General features: G+C 37.1%; 1 protein-coding gene and 1 long non-coding RNA gene across 7 annotated transcripts in view; both read left to right on the top strand.

Moving 5' to 3' along the window:
- Positions 1 to 25,114, top strand: part of DNAJC5B (DnaJ heat shock protein family (Hsp40) member C5 beta) — a 72,186-nt gene that overhangs the window by 17,695 nt on the left and 29,377 nt on the right. For 4 of the 6 annotated variants that reach the window (XM_072951890.1, XM_072951892.1, XM_072951891.1 and 1 more), the window contains 3 exons: positions 539 to 687; positions 8,378 to 8,497; positions 14,273 to 14,401. In XM_072951890.1, the coding sequence (XP_072807991.1) occupies positions 14,283 to 14,401 (119 nt within the window). In that variant the 5' untranslated portion in view covers positions 539 to 687; positions 8,378 to 8,497; positions 14,273 to 14,282. Of the gene's footprint in view, positions 1 to 538; positions 692 to 8,377; positions 8,498 to 14,272; positions 14,402 to 25,114 lie in introns of all 6 variants that reach the window. The other 2 variants (XM_072951893.1, XM_006204691.3) reach the window with 2 other exon arrangements.
- LOC140690254 (uncharacterized) lies at positions 21,226 to 23,490 on the top strand. Its single transcript, XR_012065461.1, has 2 exons — positions 21,226 to 21,320; positions 23,272 to 23,490. It is a non-coding gene; the product is annotated as an uncharacterized lncRNA (long non-coding RNA).

The raw sequence follows: 25,114 nt of genomic DNA, 5'->3' as shown, positions 1-25,114 counted from the left end.
ATATAAAAGAAGAGAATTTAGAAGCAGAACACTTAAGATTGGACCCCAGTTCCAGCTTTTTGCCCTGCATTATTGATGTTCATGCTTGGGAGAAGTCACATGACCACGTGTAGTCAGTTATCTCTTTCTTAAAATGGGCACTGAGTATCAGATAATGTATTTGACATGTGAAAAAAAAATTAGGAATTACCAATTGTGATGTAAGTGCAGCTATTAACCTCTACGAAGAATCCTTTAGTACTTCCCTCTCTTGCAAATACATGTCTGTTACCCGGGCTGGATAAGGCTTCACCTGGAAGTGGGCTTTATTAGAATTAAAGATACATTTTTAGGCCAGTCCTATGAACTACCATTTAAATGCCAAACAAATGGGAATGACATCTATTTTGGTTTCTGTGTACTATGTTGGTTTTATAAGTCAGTTTAGCCACGTTTAGATGACAATTTGCAGCCCAATCACCATTTGTCCTGGAAACCCTACTGAAAAGAACTTTTGCCTTGAGCAAAAGTTTGTGTCTTTTTCTCCTATCTTTTTCAGCTAATTAACATCAGAGACATCTTGGGCTAACACGAACAGGGAACAACTACTGGCAAAATCAAGGATCAAGGTTTGCTTATAGACACTTTGTCAAATAAAACTTCTGTTGAATTTGAAGCCTCCTTGGTTTATCACAGCAATTGCTTACTGTAAGTAAGTGTTTAAATTTCTCATCTGTGAAGTACATATTATGTTTCCTAGCAGGGGACCAGACAGAGTCAATATTTTTTCAGTACTACAGGTCTCAGAATCAGAGCTTTACTTAATCAGATACTGTCCTTGACACTGAACTACATGTTGGACCTCATTAATGAAACTGCTTATTGGTAGTTCTTTGTTTAAAGCCATTACTCCACTTTTTTTCTTGAGCTTTAACATATGCACCATCTGGCTCACTCACAGATTGATAAGCAAGGGGATATAGCAGGCAGCAATCCGCTGGAATTACACTGTAAACTCCTGAAGCAAAGCTCTCTAGTGTGTTAGAATCTGGGCTGTGAGATCAGCCAGCCTGGTCTATGGCTTACTAGCTGGTGACCTTGGGCAATTCATTCAGCCTCTCCAATTTTATATTTCTCTTCTGTAAAATAAGGGTATGAAAGAACCCACCTTATACTTTTGTAGGATTCCAATGAGAGAATCTAGTTAACATGTTAGTTACTATCATCACCACCTCTGAAACCCTCACAACCCCCAGTATAATGCCTTGCACTGTATGATAAAGGGGAACAATTACCATTCATTGTATAACTCAGTCTACCTACTGATGAATTATAGATTTGGGATGAAATCTACCAGGATTGCATATTCAAATTACTAAAGCACTTCCAGCATACTCTGTTCTGATGTTAGTGGGGGGAGAGAGAGTGCAAAGTCTTTATAATTGCTCAAACCCCAACCCTAGAAAATAAAAGTTAAGTCTGTGTTTATAAAAGTTCCTAGTATCATTCTTGGCACATCTATCCTAGACATTTGATAAAAGTTCTGAAAGATAAAACGGTTTCACATTTTATTACTGTTTTACAGAGTGGACTCAGGCTTAAGGTGACTTGCCCAGAGTCTACAAAAATGTTTTTGTGTACTCCTTGATTTAAAATATGTGAAACCAAATTTTTATTTTGTTTTAACTACAGATGTCATTACCTTCAGTAAGCATTTTCTTAGGAAATTTAGGCAATAGAAAACTCCAGAGAGCTGCTTGGTTGACAGGTGCTTCCCAAATTACTTAACTAAAGCTGTCAGGTCCAGTGAAAAAGGGAACTGGTCTGCACTGGCCCTCAATGCGGGCAGCTCTATAGAGCCACTTGGAGCCCTAAAAGTGCCTGAGCCTGGTCCACGCTGCAAGATTTTGCTTTGGGATAAATCTGAGGGATGTCACTTTGGGACAATCTGGGTGAGCCTAGACATCAGAATTCTTAAAATCTTTCCAAGTGATTCTAGAAAAAATTTCTATCTAGTTCTTCCCCCTTAGTCTTCTATGATTCTTTTCTAAATTGACATATGGTTGATTAATAATATTAAATTACTTAAGGTATACAGTATAGTGATCCAGTATTTTTATAGATTATACACCATTTAAAGATATTATAAAATAATGGCTGTATTTCTCTGTGCTGGACAATATACCTTTGTTGTTTATTTTATACAAAGTAGTTTTTCTCTTTTAATCCCCTATTTTGTCCCTGCCTCTGTGCACAGGTAACCACTAGTTTGTTCTCTATACTGTGTCTGTTTCTGTTTTGTTATATTCATTCATTTTATTTTTTAGATTCCACATACAAGTGTAAGAGTATTTGTCTTTCCTTGTCTGATTTACTTCACTAAGCATAGTATCCTCTAGAAACATCCACGTTGTTGCAAATGGCAAAATTTCATTCTTTTTTATGACTAAGTAATATTTCATTGTATATCTACACTATATCTTCTTTATCCATTCATCTATTGATGGACACAGGTTGCTTCCAAGTATTAGCTATTATAAATAATGCTGCTATGAACATTGAGATGTATGTATCTTTTTGATACATACATTTTCATCTTTTCTGGATAAGTACCTAACAGTGGAATTGCTGGATCACATGATAGTTCTAGTTTTAGTTTTTTGAGGAATGTCTGTACTGCTTCCATAGTGGCTGCGACAATCTACCTTCCCACCAACTCTGTACTAGGGTTCCCTTTTCTCCACATCCTTGCCAAAATTTGTTATTTGTAGAATTTTTGATGATAGCCATTTGAACAGGTGTGAGGTGATATCTCATCATGGTTTTGATTTGCATTTCTTTGCTAATCAGTGATGCTGAGCAGTTTTTTCAAGTGTCTGTTGGCCATTTGTATATCTTCTTTGGAAAAATGTTTGTTCATTTCTTCTGTTCATTTTTAAATTAGATTGTTTTTTGATATTGAGTTGTATGAGCTGTTTATATATTCTGGAATATTAACCTCTCTATCAGTCACATCATTTGCAAATATTTTCTCACATTCTGTAGATTGTTGTTCATTTTGTTGGTGATTTCCTTTGCTGTGCAAAAGCTTTTAAGTTTAATTAGGTCCTACTTGTTTATTTTTGTTTTTGTTTCTTTTGCCTTAGGAGAAAGATCCAAAAAATATTGCTTTGATTTATGTCAGGGTGTTCTGCTTATGTTCTATTCTAGGAGTTTCATGGTTTCAGGATTTACATTTAGGTCTTGAATTCATTTTTAGTTTATTTTTGTCTATGGTGTAAGAAAATGCTCTAACTTCATTCTTTTACATGTAGTGTTAAGTTTTCCCAGCACCACTTATTGAAGGGTCTCTTTTCTCCATTGTGTCTTCTTGCCTCCTTTGTTGTAAATTAATTGACCATAAGTGTGTGGATTTATTTATGGACTCTCCATTCTGTTCCATTGACCTATGTGTTTTTGTGTCAGTACCATGGTGTTTTGCTTACTGTAGCTTTGTAGTATAGTCTGAAGTCAGGGAGTGTGATTAACTCCAGCTTTGTCCTTTTTTCTTGAGATTGCTTTGGCAATCTGGGGTCATTTGTGGTTCCATTTAAATCTTAGGACTATCTGTTCTACTTCTTGTGAAAAATGTCATGGATATTTTGATAGAGATTGTATTATATCTGTAGATTGCTTTAGGTGGTATAGCCAGTTTAACAATATGAATTCTTCCAATCCAAGAACACGAGATATCTTCCCATTTCTTAAGGATTTACAAATGATGCATATAATGTACCCAGGACATAGTAACTTCAAAGAACTATTTTTATTAAAGGAGACGCATTTCTTTTTATCATCTTTAATTTCCTTCATCAATGTTTTATAGTTATCAAGTCTTTTATCTCCTTAGGTAAGTTTATGCCTACATATTCTATTCTTTTTGATGTGATTTTAAATGGGATTGTTTTCTTGCTTTCTCTTTCTGATAGTTCATTTTCTTAATATACAGAAAAGCAACAGATTCTGTATATCAACCTGGTATCTTGCCATTTTACTAATTCATTTATTAGTTCTAATAGTTTTTTTGTGGAGACTTCAGGGTTTTCTAGATATAATATCATGTCATCTGCAAATAGTGACAGTTTTACTTCTTCCCTTCCAATTTGGATGCCTACTATTATTGTGTTATTGTCAGTTTCTCCCTTTATGTCTGTTAATATTTGCTTTATATATTTAGGTGCTTCTGCTTTCAGTGCATATATGTTAACAAGTGTTACATTCTCTTCTTGTATTGATCCTTTTATCAGTATAGAATGCTCTTCTCTCTTTTGTTATAGACTTTGTTTTAAAGTTTGTTTTTTCTGATGTGAGTATTGCTAGCTCTGCTCTCTTGTCATTTCCATTTGCATGAAATATCTCTTTCCATTCACTCACTTTCAGTCTGTGTGTCTTTAAAATGAGTCTCTTATAAGATAGGTCCTGTTTTTTTTCTTTTCTGATGAGCCACCCTGTGTTTTTTGATGGGAGCATTTAATCCTTTGACATTTAAAGTGACTAGTGATAGGTATGTAGTTATTGCCATTTTGCTACTTGTTTTCTGGTTGTTTTTGCAGTTCTTCTCTGTTCTTTTCTTCTTTTAGTTTCTTCCCTTGTGGTCTGATAATTTTCTTTAGTGGTATACTTGTGTTCCTTTCTCTCTAGATTTTGTGTATCTATTATAGGTTTTTGATTTGTGGTTACTATCCCTCAGCTTTCTATGATTCTATGCTTTCTTCATATTTATAGATTTAGGCACACTAAAATTTCATACCCTTTGTAACATCTTTTTAAAAGGGACTTTTTTTAACTTTGGAAAATTATGAAACATAATAGAAAGTAACCAATTTGCTTTTCTGAAACACACTTAATTTTTACGGGAGAATTGTCAGACTTTTTCTGTAATTTTGTCTGAGATGCCACTGGAGTGCTGGCCAACAGCCTCTTCATTTTATACAATCAAAGCAATCACTTTTCTTCTTCCTTCCTAAATTTACTCAACAGAATGTAGCTTACTCAGATGAATCCTATCTTTGAAATTTACAAAGTGGTGGCCTGAATTACATATATAACAACAACAACAACAATAATGTAAACAATATAAAGGGTAGTAAAAATAGTAACAATGACAGCAAAAATAATGCCTTTGTTCACTGCATTGGGTTGTTTAGATTAGGACTGATTTGTTGGGATTATGTGCCCTTACACATCACGGGTTCAAAATGGGTGGTGTTTGCATCTGCTGAGATAGGAAGTTTACATTAAGTAGTACGTATACTAATGTTATGATTGTCTGATTATTTTGATTGACATTCAAATTCATCTAGTATCTGTTGCAAATTCTGTTCCAATGTATTAGTCATTTATTATAATATCCAAACCCTATGTAGTAATTGAGAGAGGTACATAAAAGGTCTTTAGGAGCACCTAGGGGAATAGTGAAGACCCCATAAATAGAACACACAGGGAAAATTAGCATGTAACCCCCACCCCCAACACACACGAGCACACACACACACACTTCTCCGATTTTCTAACTCACAAAAAGACCACTTTGGTTCAATCTTGGAACATTTTCTAAGTTCTCCTCTTCAAATTTCAACAATTCCATTCACAGTGCTTTTACAGTACATGTAGTGCATTTTGCATCAAGGAGTAATTTATGTGTTTACTATGAGTTATTTCCTTTTACAAACATCATTTGAAGCTCACCACTTCTAGAAAGCCTCACCTATTTAAGTGGAATATGATTCCATTAATCTCTGGCTATATCTTTAGATTATATATTAGAAGCCATGTATGTATAGGCATGTGCTGACATCCTGTGTATTAGAGTACACATAAGAATGAATCTTTTATTTCTTCCATTTAAGTGCCCAGGGCCATTGGGCATGCCCTTCTACCTACCTAGAATATATTTGCTTCTATAAACAACCCCTTAATCTAGTTCTTTTCAGATCTTTGCTTGATTATTTTTGTTCAGGGAAGCTTTCTTTGATCTTCCCCTGCTCCACTGATTTACATGGTCTTGTATCATCTGTCCAGTTTCACTTTTATACTTATGTTGAATGATCATCTGATTAATATCTGTCTCTGTTGGTAAGCTGTAACACTGTAAACCACAAACCCAGAGTCTGTATTTGGTTTTGTTTACCAGGATACTCCTAGCATTTAGCTCAATGCCTGGATCTAGTAGGTAACTAACCGTTGAATGACTAGATGAATAAAAAACTCTGTTTTCTCTTTGAAACACAGCTATAGTTCTACTTCACCTAAGAGTTTTGCAATACTTAAAAAATTATAAACTCATGGTTTATTCCATATAAAGTTAAAAAGTAGTGATTTAAGAAGTGAGTCAATTGTGCAAAAATAATAAATTTTACAAAAATATTTATTAAACTGAATCTGAAACATAAACTGCAATTTTAAAAAATGTCACTCATAATCTCACCATATTAATATAGCAATTATTTTCATTTCATCAAAGGACATTGTCCTTAAACTGAAGTGATGCTGGAACTTGTGTATTTAGTTCTAAATGTCTTTAGTTCCTCCCACCACTATTCCATTTCTTTGCATGATGATGAGCTGCTTCCTAAACTCTGGCTGAAAGTCAGGATCTATGAGAAATAGTCTTTGTATCAACAAAACAATGCCACCTAGAGGTGAGAGTGCTCTGAAGTGCTCACACAAAGTAGTGCTAGGCTTTGCTACCTGTCATGCTAAACAGAAACTTAAACTCTACCTTCAACTTCAGGAGCCAGATCTCATTTCGCAAAATTCAGGAGTAACACCTGTCTCATTTGATTTAAGATTTTTTCTATAGGGTTCTACTCTACATCTTACACCACACTCAAAAATCAATTCAAAATGGATTAAAAACTTGAATTTAAGATCTGATACCATAAAACTCCTAGAAGAAAACATAGGCAGTAAGATCCTTGGCATTGGTGATATTTTGGATTTGACATCAAAAGCAAAAGAAACTAAAGCAAAAATAAACAAGTGAGAATACATCAAACTAAAAACTCGTTCACAGCAAAGAATACCGTTAATAAAATGAAAAGGCAAATTACCAAATGGAAGAAAATATTTGCAAATCATATATCTGACAATGGGTTAAATATCTAAAATATATAAAGAATTCATACAACTCAATAGCGAAAAAGCAAACAATCCAATTTAAAAATGGGTAGAGGATCTGAATAGGTATTTCTCCAAAGAAGACACACAGAAGTCCAACAAGTACATGAAAAGGCACTCAACATCACGATTGATCAGGGAAATGCAAGTTGCAACCACAATGAGATAGATAGTACCTCACATCTGTCCAAATGGCTATCATCAAAAAGTCTACAAAAACAAATTTTGGCAAGGATGTGGAGATGTGCACTGTTGATAAGAATGTAAATTGGTGTAGCCACTATGCAAAGCAGTACAGAGATTCCTCAAAAAACTAACAATAGTTCCAGCAATTTCACTTCTGGGTATTTATCTGAAGAAAACAAAAATATTTATCTGAAAAGATACCTGCACCCCCATGTTCATTGCAGCAATTTTTTTTTACAATAGCCAAGTTATGGAAACAATCTAAGTGTATATCAATGGATGAATGAATAAAGAAAACATGGTATATATATAATGGAATATCATTTAGCCATGGAAAAGAAGGAGATTTTGCCATGGATTGACCTTAAGGGTATCACGCTAAGTGAAATAAGTCAAAGACAAATACTGTATAATCTCACTCACATGTGGAATTTTAAAAAATCCTGAGCACACAGATACAGAGAACAGATTGGTGGCTGCCACAGTGGGAAAGGGAGTGGGGCAGGGGGCCAGCGGTGGTACTGGTGAAGGGTGGGTAAAATGGGTGAAGGTGGTCAAAAGGTACAAGCTTCTAACTATAAAATAAAAGTCATGAAGATGTAATGTACAGCTTGATGACTATAGTTAATAATACTGTATTGCATATTTCAAAATTGCTAAGAGAATAGACCTTAAAAGTTTTCATAACAAGAAAAAATTATAACTGTATGATGATGGACTAGACTATAACTAGACACTGTGGTGATCTTTCAACAATATATGCAAATACTGAATCATCACATTGTACACCTGAGACTAACGTAATACATCAGTTATATCTCAATAAAAAATAAATAAAAGAACACACTTTGCATGTCAGGAGATAGCACATTTTCTTAACTGAAAGCTGTGGTGGAAACCTGGAGGCAGTTCCATAGCAGTGTTTGGTTGCGCCAAGCACCAGTTGACTAATGATCTAATTAGATGTAGCATGTATTTTGGTATCACTGGATGCCTTGTAATGGCAACCTTTATGGTCATGCATGTTTTATTCTCTCTTTGTTATGTTTTCCAGAGGGATAACCAATTAGCTGATAGAATAACAAACGAAAAGTAACTTGACACCATTGACCCACTTAACCTCCCACGAGAAGGATGGAAAAGTGTAGCCATTTGCTTTGAAACAGTGGAACAGGTATGGAACAGCTCCTTTTGTTGTTGCCTGTCTCTATATTTTGCACATTTGTTTCCAGGCCAACTGAAAACAGCAAGTTGCTTCTGATTGAGAACACAGAATCGGAGTTATAGGAACAGGTACTGTGGGTTATTTTAACATTTCCAAGTTGCCTTGTCTTCAGGTTTCTATTTATATAAGTATCAGTGCAATCAGGAGATAATTATTTTTCAGTAGCAAATTGTAATCATACTAGAGAGAATTATCATTTTAAAATATAGGGTTTGTCTATGGCCATACCACCCTGAACGCGCCCGATCTTGTCTGATCTCGGAAGCTACGCAGGGTCGGGCCTGGTTAGTATTTAGATGGGAAAACATAGGGTTAGCATTTTGGATGTGTGTTAAGCTTTAAGATACAATGCTCTTTGAATAAGGAAATTTTGCTCCAATAAACAGATTTCTATAGAAGAATTACAGAAGTAATAATAAAATGGTAACACATGTTGGTTTCCTCAATCACAGCTGTCAAAAGTGTTTGCTGTTGAGTGATCTAATCTTCCCCACTCACATTCATATTCTCAGTCATGAAGGGACCAGGCCAAAAAAGGCATAGTTTGATTATTTCCATTTTTCAGAATTCACATAACAGAGATGAAGCTTCTTTTGCTTTGAAGGAAACATTTCACGTCAACATGAACAATTTAAAACAGCATTTGTAGGACTCCTGGAATTAGAACCTTTGAAATATGTGTTTATTTTGAATTGGATGTTCATCATCATAGGAGTGTTAAACCTTCTGTCAATTATATCTTTATCAGGAGACAGCTGAGCTGTATGTGACTTGGTAGTGACTAGTGGTTAAGGTTTTAAGAAAGTATATTAATGGATTGTAAAGCAGCTAAAAAGTAATTTAATTTCAGAAGATTAAGTATCACATACTGAATGATCAAAATTAAATTATTTAATAACTTTGCATGACAACATTTTCCCCCATTGGACAGTACAGATGAGGAGCTATGAATAAATAATAAAGACTTGAATTTTGCATAGGAATATTAGCATTCAAAAGGCAACAGAGAAAGAATTCGTAAAAATTTTATTTTAAATAAGGAATTAAATAAGGGTATGACTCCATTATTTAAGTTTAAGGAACGTTTTAGGGGATTTTTGACTATTGCTCTGCAGTTAGTATGTTCTCAGGGCATAATTTTATTTTCACACATTAAAACAACTAATGGTTTCAATGTATTACTCTATTGAATTTGAAGCTAAATGGCATCTGCATTAATAATACATGAAGAGTCTGATTTCTAGCTCACCAAGGACACAGAAAAATAGGTTGTTGCTTTATGCTCAGAAAGCAACCTTGTGGTCTCTGGGTTCCTTTATGTTTCAGTTTGTAGAGTCACCAACTACTAACTACATTGACCAACTATCTTTTTCTTGTGTTCTAATATTGATGTAAATGGGTTTTTTTTTTGTATCTTAATTAAGAGACATTGATGTTGTTGTCTAAAAGGAAATATTTTGATCTTTTGGCAATAGGGCAAATAAGGTGAAACGGAAAATAAACAAATTCCAAACTCTCTGTAACAACCCATTCTGAATATTACTCAACCCACAACATAAAGCAAGTCAGCTACTAGATTTTACTTAGAAGAACAGATTACAGTGTGATTAGATTTCTAAATAGAGAGATGATTTGAAAAACTACATAAACTGAAAGAATAGCCAGTTACCATGTCTTCTTGGGTGTGAGTTTTTATGTATGAAACTCTTTTAAGAGATGACATCTGTCTTCTTCTTTCCACTGAGGAGTATGTAAAGGGATGGCTGTGAAGCAGGGAAGGAAGAATTCCAGGCTGTTTCCAGGTGTATTCTCTGGAAGGCTCTGGGGGTAGCCTCCAAGTAACCCCCCCCATCTTGTTCCACACCTGGAATAACTTTAGGAGGCAATCTTGGGGGAAAAAAATGTACCAGTCAAAACTGGGAGACTGTACACTTGTTGAAATTGATTTTAGGACAATCTGTTGATTTATGGGCACCATAACATCTCTCTTATTTTATGAGATAGATGATGAAGAGTGAATATATTTCATTCCCTCAAATTGTAACTGTTTCTTTTGAATGCTGAATATAGAGAAAAATAGATAAAGCAAAGATAGCTATTTGCCATACTTTTATTCCTTCTTGTTCTCTTGAATAGCTCTCCACAAACTTTCTTTATGAAACATCTTGACCCAGATTTATCACTGCTTTTTTTTATCCATACTAGTAATGTCTACACCACACATCTGAATCTGTTTGGTTTGAGTATCTTAGTATATACATATCGTTATTATTTCCCTGAATTATTTATTCCCAAGTACCTAGAAACCAGTTTCAATTTAAAGGAAGAGTAGGTGCAGTGATATAAGAAAAATCCACAATGGATTATCCTGGCTTGGAGGTCCCCAGGGAACCACTATTGGTGTTTAATTGAGGTACATGACACTAAAGCGTGTTGGAAAACAGTGACCAAAATCTAGCTAAAACATGCTCAAAAGGAAACAATGTGTGTGAATTTGTGTACAGGGAGGAATTTTATTGGCTTACTCCAAGGAAGGGCTGACTGACAAACTGTAGGAGGGGACAAGTTGCAAGTGCACTCAAAAACAAATGGAACCAGGGGGCTGAACCCCACTGAGGCTCTCTCTCCATCTCCTCCCTCTGCCCGATTTCTGCAGGTCTGTTTCAATCTCTCTTGTTTTAGGCCGGCCAACTATCCAAATTTTACATTTTACAGTTTTCACTACCTGAGAGATTGTTCTACACTAAAAAAAAAAAAAAAAAATCCTAGGGAAGGACTCTGGTTGACTTGGCTTGGGTAAGGTACCACTCCAGGTCTACTCAACTGAGATCAGGTAAGACTGAGGCAGGTCTCAGGAAAAGTAATATGTTGCAACACAGAAGACGGGGAAAAGAGAGTTAGTAGGCTAACAGTGAAGTTGTTTACTGCAACGATCCCTGGCCAGGATGTCCCTAGAGGCATTTGTTAAATTGACTTAGATTATCTCTAACTCCATATTCAAGGGTCCTAGGATTTGAACCATTATGTTGATATATTCTTAGTGACTTTGGAATCTTGCTTCCCAGCAAGATCTAAAAATCTGAGACAAGCATGATGATAGTGGACTTATTCCTTGTCCACCAAGCCACACAGAAATCCCTACTTTCTAAATCCCATTCATTCATGGCATTTAGCATTACTTGTGAGAAGCCTGCCTGCCAGTTGCCTCCCTTACTGGGAACAATCAGGTGCAAGTGCAGGGGAGAGTATCAATATCCTGAGCATATGTGTGTGTGGTGGCAGTGGGAGAGAGGGGACAGGAAAGGAAATAGAGAGGGTGTCAGTTACTCAGGCAATTTTCCCTTTAACTCTGAATAGTCAGCCAGGTTGTGGTTCCAAGATAGGGCTGAGCTGCAGGACTGGGACACAGGGATGAATGACCCAGCCCCAGCTGTTGAATTGTTTACTTGCCAGAGAAATTGTGATGGGAGGATGAAAAAGGTAAGGTAGAACAGTAACGAAAACAAGTGCTACGATTTACTGAGTGGCTGCCAGTATGTATGGACATCTGCTAGATTTTGCTTCATGGCAGGCAAAATTAGGATTCCTCCTCCTCTGGTCCTTGTGTGAATGAGGAATTTGGGACTAGGGCCCCTCTGGTCTCCAGAAGCTCCACTTTCACTGAAGAGGGTACAAGCAGCATGTCACAAGACGAGGCTTTGTCCTTGTGCTGTCGTCCTCCGTTGAGTCAGTTTTGTCCTCACTGCCTTCAGGGCTATAGGATTTTTGCCTGGGGTCTGACTTTCTTCAGTACTGGCTCCTTTTTCTCCCCTCAAGAAGCTAAAGGCTTACAAAAACATTTTGAAGTTCTTCACATTGTTCTTGATTGAATTACTTAGGACCACAAGCATTCACTGTACCACACTGTGGTCTTGGGGTCTCAGGGTCTCTAAGACTGCCCTAACCCACCAGGTGACATCCAGCAGGCTCTGCTCTTGCCTGTGTTGGTTAAGCCATCAGTCTGGTGGGAGCAGATCTGGGAGGTTGGCTCCAACCAAGGCCATCCGCCACTGGGATGTGCCCATTTGGTTCTGCTGCTGCCACTGTTGTCACCAGGATTCCTTGTGTTGAACATGAGTATTTCCACAGCCCTGATGCCATCTCCTGAGCTTTGGTATATTCATTCATTCACATTCATTCCCTTTTATAGCACTGGCTGCACAAAAGCCAAGAGATGGAAAATAATTTTCAGGAAACTTCTTGTAATGTAAATAGTTTTGAGTTTTTTCCTTTGTTTTGTTTTTGAGATTAAATATAACAAAGTTTGCTATTTTAACTATTTTTAAGTGTACAGTTGAATGACATGAAGTACAATCACAATGATAATTAACCACCACCACTATTTATTTCCAGAACATTTTCATCATCCCAAATAAACTCTGTACGCAGTAACTCCCATTCCTCACTCTTCCCAGCCTCTGGTAACCTCTATTCTACTTTCTGTCTCTACGAGTATGTCTATTGAAGGTACTCATATAAGAAGAACCATATATAATATTTGTCCTTTTGTGACCAGCTTATTTCACCTAGGTAATATTTTCAAGGTTCATCATATTATAGCATGTGTCAGAATTCCACTTCTTTTTATGGCCGAGTAATATTCCATTGTATGTACATACAACATTTTGTTTTTTCTGGCTTTTATGAATAATGAATAATGCTGCTATGAACGTTGGTGTTTTTGTTTTTTAATGTATTAACTTATTTAATTCTTACAACAGCTTCATGAGTTTAGGCACATTTTTGTTTCCAATTTATAGATAGGGAAGGTCATGCAGCCATGGTATGGCCAATATTCCAACTTAGAGGGTCTGACTATACTATCCTCTCTGAATTACACACTGTGCCTACTTTAATAAAAATAGATCTTTGAAGTTACTGTGTCCTGGGTATATTATATGCATTATTTCTAAATCTGTAAGATACCCTTATGATGCGGGCTTATTAAGGCTGGAGAGGGTAGGTGGTGGATGCAGGAATGCCCCCAGGTGTGCTTGTTTCTTTGTGCTTCCCCACTAGAGCCAGAGCACAGCAGGAAGATGGCTCCCTGGGACATGGGATAGTACAGTCCTTTCTGTCTAGACCACAGGGAAAGGAGCTATCTCAGGTGGAGAACTCCTGAGCACTGTGGGGGGACTCTGATATCCCACAACTACAGAGAAGTTCTAACCAGGCTGCCAGATGAAACCAGGATTTTTTTTCTTGATACTTACAAAAAGTTGGGGGGGCGGCATTGTTTTATTTTGTTTTTAAACTCTAACAATGGCTAGATCAACAGAGCCAAAGTAAAATAGATGATTATCTCCATTGCTGGCTAAATTTGGAAAACATCCACAAAAGGAGTTATGCAAATTATGGGAAAGAAAATCTACATTTGCCTGACCTGTGAGGACTGATTTTTAACAATTCTGAGTTACGTGGATATTTAGATAACATTTTGCTTCCATTTAGCCATGTGGACAAAGCCATATTCCATTTGTATGGCTGCCTGTAGCCTTTAACACCCTGATTCGAAGCTCTAGTTTTGGTTCTCCTAACCCTTTTTCTCCCTTCCTTTTGCAGCTGGCACAAAGATGTACTTCAGGCTGTTATTTTACAAATGGTCAGAAATAAACTATCTTCCCCTTTAGAAAGTGGGATCCAGTATGCATAAACTTTACACTACTTCCCCCTTTGTTTTTGCAGCTTAGAGAAAATGGCATGTAACATACCTAACCAAAGACAGCGGACTATGTCAACATCTGGAGAAGCTCTATATGAAATCCTTGGTCTGCACAAAGGAGCATCAAATGAAGAAATTAAGAAAACCTACAGGTACAGAGGGAGTTCAGTGATGACATTTCCTGTACTACCAGTGATAGTTATTTTGTGATTGGCAAGTGCCTCTAATTGAAGACATAAGCTTCCTGCTAAGAGCCAATAATCAGAGTTTTGGAACTCATGTTCCATTCCCTACACTACAACATAGGCAGTTGGGAATGGACAGGCATGACACTGAATTTATGAAAGAACTCTCTTGTGATGTTGGGTCTTAGGAAAGGGCTGTCTATGTTCCTGGCCTGCACTGTTAGAGAGACAGAAAGACTTTGAATGACCAGGAGTTGTGATTTAACCCACATGAGATAGCTTCACCAAATCTGGCAGAGAGATTAAAAAGGGGGGGGGGGATTTTTTGCAATTGCTGTTTTGTGCACTATGCTTTTCGAGTCTTCAGTTTTGATCTTCCATATCTGATCTAATTCTAAGTTAGCTGTTTGGGGGAAAAATTGAAATACTTTTTTCTTTAAAGCTCCAAGGAATTTTTTAAAAGTGTAAGTAAAAAAAAATTTACTTATTGTTGAAAATTTGGAAATTACTAAAAATGAAGACAAAAACATTTATCTATAATTCTACCTTTAGTGACATTTATCATTAACATTTTTCTTCTAATCTTTTATTTTTGCCTAGATAAGAGATTTTAAACTCAAATTGGATTTACCTGTTTTTTCTAACTAGCTTTCTTTTTAACAAGAATCCTAGCATGAAAATATTTTGGTGCTATTTAAAATTGTGATTTTTAATGCCTGCAGCCTATGGCTATTCTGTAACTGAATTACTTTATGAGCTATTTTTTAGCATGTATATTCTTTTAACTTTCTCTATACTTAATATCTTTGTACATAAATAATGATGCATATTTCCAATTATTTCCTTATTTATTGAGGAATAAAGCTGTGCCTCTAGAAGAAAAATGAATTAAAACACAATTGACAGTTTCAGATTTTAATCAGTTACCTCTTGATGTGGCCTTGAATTAGGTTTTAAAACTTACTTCTGTTTGGGATTTTTTTTGTTTTTGCTCTATGGAAGTTTAGCATTTTTAAGTAAGCAAATTTGGTAGTCGTTTCCTTTATGGCTTTTGTTTTACCTGTTGTGGTTAAAAAGCCTCTCCTGATTACAATATTATAAAAATATTAACCCTTATCTTCTAGTACATCTATGATTTTGCTTTTATATTAAATCTTTGATCCATTTGGAGTTTATTTTGACAGGAGGAATGAAGGTAGGACTCCAGATTAATTTTTTCCCAAATCACTACTAGTCCATCAATATTTATTGAATTCTCCACTTTTACCTACTAATGGAAAATTCTTTGGCTTTGGATTGGAACCTTCACTGTGTGGTAAACTGTGAAACCTGAAATGCCTTCAAGAAGCATGCATTGAAGAATAAATGGACAGTGGTAAAAACTGCTATTTGGATCCAAATAGTTCTGTGAGAATGACAGATTTTGATCAAAGTCAGTATCAGTCTTCCAGTTTATATTTCACTTAAGGTGCTAAAGAAGAAAAAGTCTTTGCTGTTTCATTGTTCCCTAGAGCTAATCAGGAGTGTGCCTGGGAACTGTTCAACCCCCTGTGGGTAGACATTCTTGGGTCACTAAACTTGACTTTTAAGGTTCTAAGCTGAGACACTGTGCTGGGGGTGGGACTGGGAATCAAAGTATCTGCATTGTAAGTTTAATACCCACAAAGATACTCCCCTAAATGAGAAAAAAAGTGATATCTAACTACGTTATAAGTTCTAAAGACCACTTTACTTTACAAATGTGACTTCTAATTGCCATTATTTATTTTGTAAGCTAAAATTTCAGGTCATATCCTAATTAAGGCACTAATCATGCTGAGTTGTTTGCAGGTTTAATAATTACAACCTTAAGTCTTTTCATGTAATCAGTGTCTTCCTATTAATTTTGTTTTAATGTCATACAAATATTGTTTTTTCAGCTGATTAGGGTACTAGTATGCTGCCAAAAGCATCTACTTCTTACTAAATTACACATTGGTATTCAGAAAGTTATTCAAAATGTATGAGCAGGCTGAAAATCCACTGAGGATATTATTCTTACATTCAGGGATCTGGATCAAAGCAGTGACAATATAGTGAAATTAAAAGTCAGTGAAGTTTAATAAAATTACCAACTGTTGAATCCATATGCTGCTTAACCTCTGTTGTAATCCTTGGTTGTGCTCTTGAAAACAAGGCTAAGCTAGAAGACTTCTTTCTTTTTTTATATTTTATTTTAGAACAGATAATATATTCACCTGACTAAATGAAAATACATAATTTCTTTTTTTATATTTTATTTTATTTTGGAATTGATAATATATTCACCTGATTAAAATGAGAATGCATAAACAGGTAGAGAAAAAAGTCTCCTCCTATCTCACATCCCCCAGGTTTCCTCCACAGGGAGAGCAATTCCTTGTGTACCCTTCTAGAGAGATCTTATGCCTATGTAAGAATATATAGAGACCTTTTGGTCTGGGCAAGATGGTATAGGCTTCTGTCTCCCAGGTTCTCCCTGCTAAGCATGACTAAAAGCCTTGGAAATAACATAAGAGACAAAAAAAAAGAGAACCTGAAAGGCAGAAGAGGTAAACTGGTAGGGATCACAGGGCCAAAGGAACAGTGCAGTGACAAGGCACCTTTTGACTCCCTACCCAAGAAAAGGTAAACCAGGCCTGGCCTTTCCTGACACCCACTCTAGCAAAAGAAGGCAGCCAGATAGTCTTATTCTTCCTCCAAACTGAACAGGAGTCCTACCAACAAATCTAGGCAATCCCAGCAGAAACATCAAAGAGCACCAACTGAATGTCCCCGTAACAATAACCAGCCAGAAGGCTTTCCCACCAGCCTCAGACTCCCCTCTTGCACCCAGAGACCCCACTTTACAGAGGAAATTAACAAGGGGGATTTTGCCACAACAAACATCCAGCCCAGGAAGTGTTTTTATTCCTGAAGCCTGGAGATCCCCTTCCCTCACCTAAAGGCACCAGGCCGTCCAGCCTGGGGAGGCTTCTTTTCACTTCCTCAGCTAGTTCCATCAAGCACCTGTGGGGCCCAAGAGGCAAGAGACAAACCAAGCAGACCAAAATAGCACCACAGAGGCTCTGACAATTAGATTGTCATTGGAACCACAGCCCACAAAAGTAGGCTAGGACCTGCATGCTCAATCCAGAGTGACTGACTGTTACAGTAAAAAAATTAAATAGGACCCAGAGTCTCCTAAATAACAGCCAAAATGTCCAAATTAAAACCACTCATTGTATACAAAGAATGAAGGAAATCACAACTTGCATAAGAAAACATAATCATCTGACTCCCATATTGAGATGAAACAGATATTAGAATTACCTAAGGATTTTAAAGTAACGATCATAAAAAAGATTCAACAAGCAATTACAAATTCTCCTGAACCAAGTGGAAAAAATAGAAATGTCAGCCAAGAAATAGAAGTTATTGAAAAAGAACCAAATGGAAATTACAAAACTGAAAAAATAACAGAAACAACACAACTAACTGGATGAGCTCAGTGGTAGAGCAGAGATGACAGAGGACAGAATCAGTGAAGCTGAGGACAGATCAACAGAATTTACCCAAACTGAATAACAGAGAGAAAGTAAACTGAAAACAAACAGTTACAGGAAACTGTGAGGCCCTAACAAGAGAGCTAACATTATAAATGTTAGACTGGTGTCCTAGAAGGGGAGGAGAAAGAGTGGGACTGAATGAGTATTCGAAGAAATAGTGACTGAAAATTCCCCAAATTTGGCAAAACATATAAACCTACAGATCAAGAAGCTGAGTGAATCCCAAATAGTATAAATCTCAATAAATCTATGCCAAGACACATCATAATGAAACCTCTGAACACTAAAGAAGAAGAAATTATTTTTAAAATTACCAGGAAAAGGGGGTGGGAAGGGATAAATTTGGGAGTTTGAAATCTACAAATGTTAGCCACTATATATAAAAATAGATTTTAAAAAGTTTCTTCTGTATAGCACAGGGAACTATGTTCAATATCTTGTAATAATCTTTAATTAAAAAAATGAAAATGAATATATGTATGTATATGCATGACTGGGACACTGTGCTATACACCAGAAATTGACTGCACTTCAGTAATTTTTTTTTAAAAGCAGAGAAACAACACAATACCTATATGCAGACAGTAACTCAAATGACAGCAGATTTCTCACCTGAAATAATAGTGGCCAGAAACAAGTGATACAACATTCCTCAAGTGCTAAAAGAAAAGAACTGTGAATGCTATATCTGGTGAAACTATACTTTAGGAATTAAGGGGAAAGAGAGACATTCTCAGATGAAGGAAAACCAAAAGAATTAATCACCAACAGATCTACTCAAAGAATAGTTCAACAATGTTCTTCAAAAGAAGGGAAATCATGAAGGAATCTTGGGTCATCAGACAGGAAGAAAGAACAACAAAGAAAGAAGAAATATGGGTAAGCACAATTGACTATCAATCTCCTCATGAGTCTTCTAAATTATACAGGATGATTGCTCTAAAAATTGTAACACTATCTGATACTCAAGACAATGATATTTAAAAGTGAAGAGGATAATGGGAACTAAATGGGAGAAAAGTTTCTGCTCTTCACTCAAATTGGTAAAACACTGATATTGGTAGACTGTGATAAATTTTATATATATGTATGTATCCATACACACACATATATACCCAACATTAAAAAGACTACAGCAAGTAATACACTCCAAAAAACCACAAGTAAATCAAGATGGAATCCTTTAAAGTGTTCAAATAACCCCCAGAAAGACAAGAAAAGGGAAATGGAGAAACAAGAAAGAAAGGAAACAAACAGAAAACAAATAATAAAATGATAGACTTATGCCCTAACATATCAAATATAAACGGTACAAGTATGTGTTATAGTTTTCCTTAATTATTATGTAAGTGGTGGTATACTATCACTCCTGTCTTGTGCTTTGCATTCGTCTCTTAACGTATCTTGGAGATCATTCTAAGAAATTATCAGTTCATAAAAATTTCATTCTTTTCACACTGTTGTATAGTTTTCCATGGCATAGCCATGCCATGATGTAATCATTTATCTGTTGATACATACTTAGGTTGTTTTCCATTAAGTCTTCCTTTTTAAACCAACTTAGAGCTTCTCAGAGAGGGAAACAGAAAGTTTTCCATAGTCCCAGAAAGGTAGACAGAGGTGGAAGGAAGGAAATTATCTTGGTTCCTGTCCTCTTTCCAGTTTTTGCTATGTCCCAATTCCAAATTCCTGGAGCAAGTATCTAATGGACCAAGCTGGGTCAGATGCTCACCCACATCCAGCTGACTCTGACTAGAAATCTGGAATCACAAACCCCCACTACCACTCAGCAGGGACTGGGGATCCAATTCTATGAGAAGGGGCAATGTTCTCTAAGAGGTGCAGAGTTGGCAAGGAAATTATCAGCATCTTTAGTTCTTTATTGTTTTAAGAGAATACCATAAACAGCAGCCTCACAGACCTATCTCAGTCCCTTCCTATGTCTGTTTATAAATATCATAGAACCTTTCTGTGAATAAACCATCTTTTTTCCTACATCATTGTACACTACAAGTACAACTATACTTCATTAGTCAGCTGACAAAATGGAGCCCCCAGATATTTCAAAGGACAGCAGTGAGGAATAACAAGAGGAAGGTTTTTACTGTGTCAATCCATAATGTTCTAAAGCACTTGCCTCACTGAGATTTTGGAAAGAGAAATGAGATCACTTTTTCAAAGTGTGTGGAGCCCTTTGAGGAAAAGCACAATGAAAATAACAGGTGCTATTATGAATGGACAGATTCCCTCGTCATATTTAAAAGTCTAAAATTATCCTGCCATTTGGTGTCACTGTTCAGAAACCATTTATCTAGCATAAGGTAAGTTTCTGCTCCATGTCAAAAGTGCCACATCACAGAGTGAGACTCCTGGCATGAGTCTCATCTAGGGCCTTCATCATGGAATAAATCTGCCTTTGGCATTGCAACCCCAAGGAGCTTGAAGTCTAAAGCTTATTTAATCCAGTTTTCTCATTGCTGGGTCATGTCCCTTAATCCTACCAGTGCTTTATGAAATAAGCAAATATTTTTCCCTATTGTCCCACTGCCTAAAAGCCTTTACTCTCCCTTAACATGCTGTCTGAAGGAGACTTATTTGAGTTAATCTTTGAAAAGTTCAGATACACCTAGAATGGCTACCCATTTTTCACATATTTACCATAGCTTTAAACAGGCATGGTTTCCCCTCTCACCTAATTTAAGCAGCTCTCTAAGCCACAAGAAATTTTGAGTCAGGAAGCTGGTGGAGGAGGAGAGATGGAGAGACACATTAGTGAATGGTGGGACAACTAGGGAAAAGGTAAGTAAGAGACTTTGGCCCTTTTCAGTCTTTGGCCCTTTTCAAGTGACTTAAGACCCAGGTTCACTGTACAGTCTCCACCACCCAAGTCCTTTTAGGAGGCTCCCCTGAAATGTCTCCCAGGACCCAGTTCATTCCTACATAGCAGCACTGCTTCACCAAACCAAGTTTCCACCCTGCTGATGATACCGGTTTTGCCATTCACTCAGCGGGCATGTCCACGGTCATTGCTAGGCACAACTCTGGGCATGCCAGCTCCGCTGGTTCTTAGCTGGATATAGCTGCTCTGCTGCTATTCTGTGCCACTCTACCAGGCCTGGCAGGCATAACAGGTGCTCCTTGCTAACTACTCAGTGCCCAAGTCTTCTGATTACTCCTCCAGGCCAAGAAACTGCCTCTGCTATTTATCTTGAGACTTGAGGAAGTCATCAGTGCCTGCTGGGCTGTGCCACGTGGAGATGGGAAGCTGGCTGCAGGGGCTGGTTCCCTCCTTTGTGTGATACTCTCTCTTAGAGCTCCCAGTGAGTGTCAGAGTTTGGAAGAAAAACTCCTATCTTTTCTTGTAGCTCTTTTTCTATAGAACCCAGATATGTGCTCAGGAATGAGACAGAGACTAGCAGTTATAAGGCTATACTCAGAATCTCCATCCCCTCTGGCAAAGTTTTGTTCTGGAGTCAAGCTCATCTTGCCTGGCTCTTTCTTCCCTAAGATGGCATCCTTTTCCAGATGACTCTGCAGTTCCCATCCCACCCCTAGTAAGGCTTCTGTCAGGCGGCCCTGTCAGCTGCGGCTGTCCCAGCAGGCTATATGACTTAGGTTCCTTTCTGGGAGGCTCTCCAGCCCTGGGGGATTTCTGGGAGGCTGCCATTGCCAGGCTTCCAAGCATGCCAGGATGTGTCCAAACTCCCAGCCGTGAACAGTAGGCTGTGACGGCTCAAAGATGTATCCCTACCATTGCCCTACAACAAGGCTCCCTGATTCTGTGTTCTCCTTAGGAGTCTGGATTAGGTAAATGCAGTTTGTCATTAAACTGCTGTTCAAGTAAGCACTTTAGGTTTGTGATTAGATCTTTTTCTTGATGTTGACTGGCACATAAAAATCCTTCACTCCAAAATCGGTAGATTGTTCATTTATATCTCACACTGCTACCTAATTATAGCAGAAGCCAGGAAGGCTGATCAGATCACTTAGCACCACTGGGATGTCGAGAGTCTCTTACAATCTTAGTGCCTTTACAGCAGCAAGCCTTGTTTATTATTCAACAAGTATTTATTGAGCACCCACTATGTGTTGGGCATGGTTTTAGGCACTAAGAAAATAGCAATGAACAGAAGAGACAAAATCCCAGCATTCATGAAACCTATATTCTGGGATGGGGGGGTGGGGCTTAATAAAAAACAGATAAACCAGCCTACCAGATGCTGGTAAATACTGTGGAGAAAAGTAAAGCAGTGCTAGGAGTGCTTAAAGTTACACATTCTCTCTGAGGTGTTCCACATAGATTTTAACACTTAAATCCCGTGACTGCAGTGAACTCTAAGTATAAAGTAACAGTTAAGAGAGCAGGATATGGAGCCAGAAAGCCCTGGATTCCAACCCCTTCTCTTAGCCTCATTTTTTCATAAATAAAATGCAGATAATGGTACTGACCTCAAAGAGTTGTTGAGGAGTAAGTGAGATGATATATGTAAAGTATTTAGACAAAGTCTAGCACATGGGTACTGGGTACCACAAAGGATACATTAGGAGTGAGAGAAACAGCCTTAAAGAATGGCATTCTACAACAGGAAAATAAATATATGTATATTCATGTATGACTGAGCATTGTGCTGTACACCAGAAATTGACACAACATTGTAAACTGACTATACTTCAATTAAAAAACAGGAAAAAAAAAGAATGGCATTCTTTAAACTTGGCTGGGACAGGGGCACAAGGAGATTCTCCGAGGAATGTTAATGTGTATGCGTGCACATATGCGTGAGAGGGAGTGCATGTGCATGTGTGTATGTGTGTGTGTAAGAGTCTGTGTATGGGGGGTATTTAGATTCTGTTATATATTTAAATTCCACTGAATATATTTAAAAGAGTGTTGCAACTATTTTATTTTAACATGCTAATGTTCGTAATATGCTGAAAATCACACCTTTTGCATCTATTAACTTTTATCATAAAAAATTTTAGACACCAAGTTAAGATTGTGAAGGGAAAAATTTCTCAAAATTATTTTAAGGGGCATAAGCAGAGAGTTAGAATTAGAGAGAGAGAGAAGGAAGAGAAGCCGGGAGAGGGGAGGGGGTGAAGCGAAGAGAAGAAAGAAGAAATCCAAACATCATACCCCAAATGGTTACAAGGAATCATTTAGGTGGGTTTAAGAAGGGAGTCCCTTTATATGCTCCATGACCCACTGTGCTGAAATCCTCACAGGGTGTAATCTCTCTCTTTTCTTTCCTGCCTTTCCCACTCCATCAGTTCCTTAAGGGCAGGCACCGTGCTTTACCTTCCATTGGACTTCTGAGCACCATGCTAATATACACCAAATGCAAGAATGACTTGAACAGCAGATCGATTTTTGCCTGTGGACTTTCTCCTTGGTTACATTCTCAGCTTCTTTGGGACTATTTCTCAAATGTTTGGTTACCTAGCTGAAGAAAGAGTCATTTACTGACCCAGTAAATAGAGAGGGGCGGATCAGCGAGGAAAGAGCACAGTTTCAGTATGAACACACATGTTTTATACAGCTCTGGGGCCTTCGAGTGAGTAGTAACTAAGAGACAGGAAAGGGAAAATCTGTAGAAAAGAGCACTGGTTATGCAATTTAGAGAATGTTAAGTCTTGAGTATTCAAATCTCATGTGTAACTTAAATGTTACTTTTTACTCACACTGGCATGTACATTTTTGAAGTGAGACAGAAACAAATTTAAGAGTCTTGAAAGGAAGGTTGACTGATTTCTCTGGTTCTTGGTGCAAGAGCCCAACATGAAGCTGGCTACCCGGATGAGAAATCAGATAAAGGTCTAGCTCTTTCTTAGCTGCTCAGAGAACCACAAAATCAAAGAGAACTGTTTAGTGCATTAGCACCAGGATCTCTGTGCCCCAGGGATGAGCTTAACTTCTTGTGACAAGATACCAAATAACTTGGTTCACAGGGTAGCAGGGACTCACTGATTCTCCTACTTCATTCAATTTCACATGAAACTTTCTGGACTTCATCTTCCACCTCTGAAGAGATGAGTTGCTTCAGAGTAGACTCAAGTGAGGCAAATGCTGTTTTCACAAGGAGCAGGAAAGAGTATCATTTCCATAGTGATCTGTGGCAACCCCAATCTGTGGTGCTTTTACCCATCTTTATTAGCAATTACAGGTCATAACAGAGGCTGCTTATGAATAAAGTTTAAATGTCAGGGGAATGCATAGCTAATAGAAGAATTGTAAATATTTACAAGGCAAAGTGATGATTCAAGCTCACAAGATAAATTGAAATTAATCTCTATCAAGCACTAATTTGTTTCCTGAATTCTAAAACCTTCCACTAAAAAGAAGAGTATATGAGGCTGTCAGATTTATCTTCCAGGTCAGTGCATAACCTCCCTTCTCCTATGGCACATCTTCCACTTGATCCTCTTAGTTCTTCATGCAGCTTCAACTTCAGTTACTCCTAGGCACTAGAATCATTATGATCAATAACTTTTCTTCACTCATTCATTCACTCAGTAGCTATTTACTGTTGGATATGTATTACATCACACAGTGAGGGATGGATATACATAGCGATCTATGTACCTATGTCTGTTTATACCCACCTATAAACACATTCTTTGTACTATTTAAACAGCTTACCTTAAAAAGATTCAGTAAGGTTAAAAAGATTCAGTAAGGTTAAAAAGATACAAACTGAAAGATAAATGAAACAAGGGAAGTTGTGATGAAGGAAACAGATTAACTTGGGCACAGAATTCATATTAATCATTTAAATGAAAGTGAATGCTTGATGCCACTGTTCATTCCTATCCCAGACATTATGCTAGATTCTGGGGATACAGTTCTAAGCAAACCACAGTCACTAATCTCATGTAACCTGAGGTCTAATGGAGGAGACAAAATTAATCAAATGATGACAAAAATAAGTATATAATTACTGATGAGATAAAGTGCTCTAAAGAAAAAAGTACGGTTCCATGAGACTGTATAACAAAGTGATATAGACTAGGGGGTAGAAAAGCTTTCCCCAAGAAAATTAATGCAGCCTTAATTTTAAGACAATTTACACCAATTTATATAGTTCAAATTATACTAATCAAAGAAAGGCCAGGA

This window comes from Vicugna pacos, chromosome 29 (genome assembly GCF_048564905.1).
Source record: "Vicugna pacos chromosome 29, VicPac4, whole genome shotgun sequence".
NCBI lineage: Eukaryota > Metazoa > Chordata > Mammalia > Artiodactyla > Camelidae > Vicugna > Vicugna pacos.
This window is presented reverse-complemented; position numbering and strand designations above follow the sequence as displayed.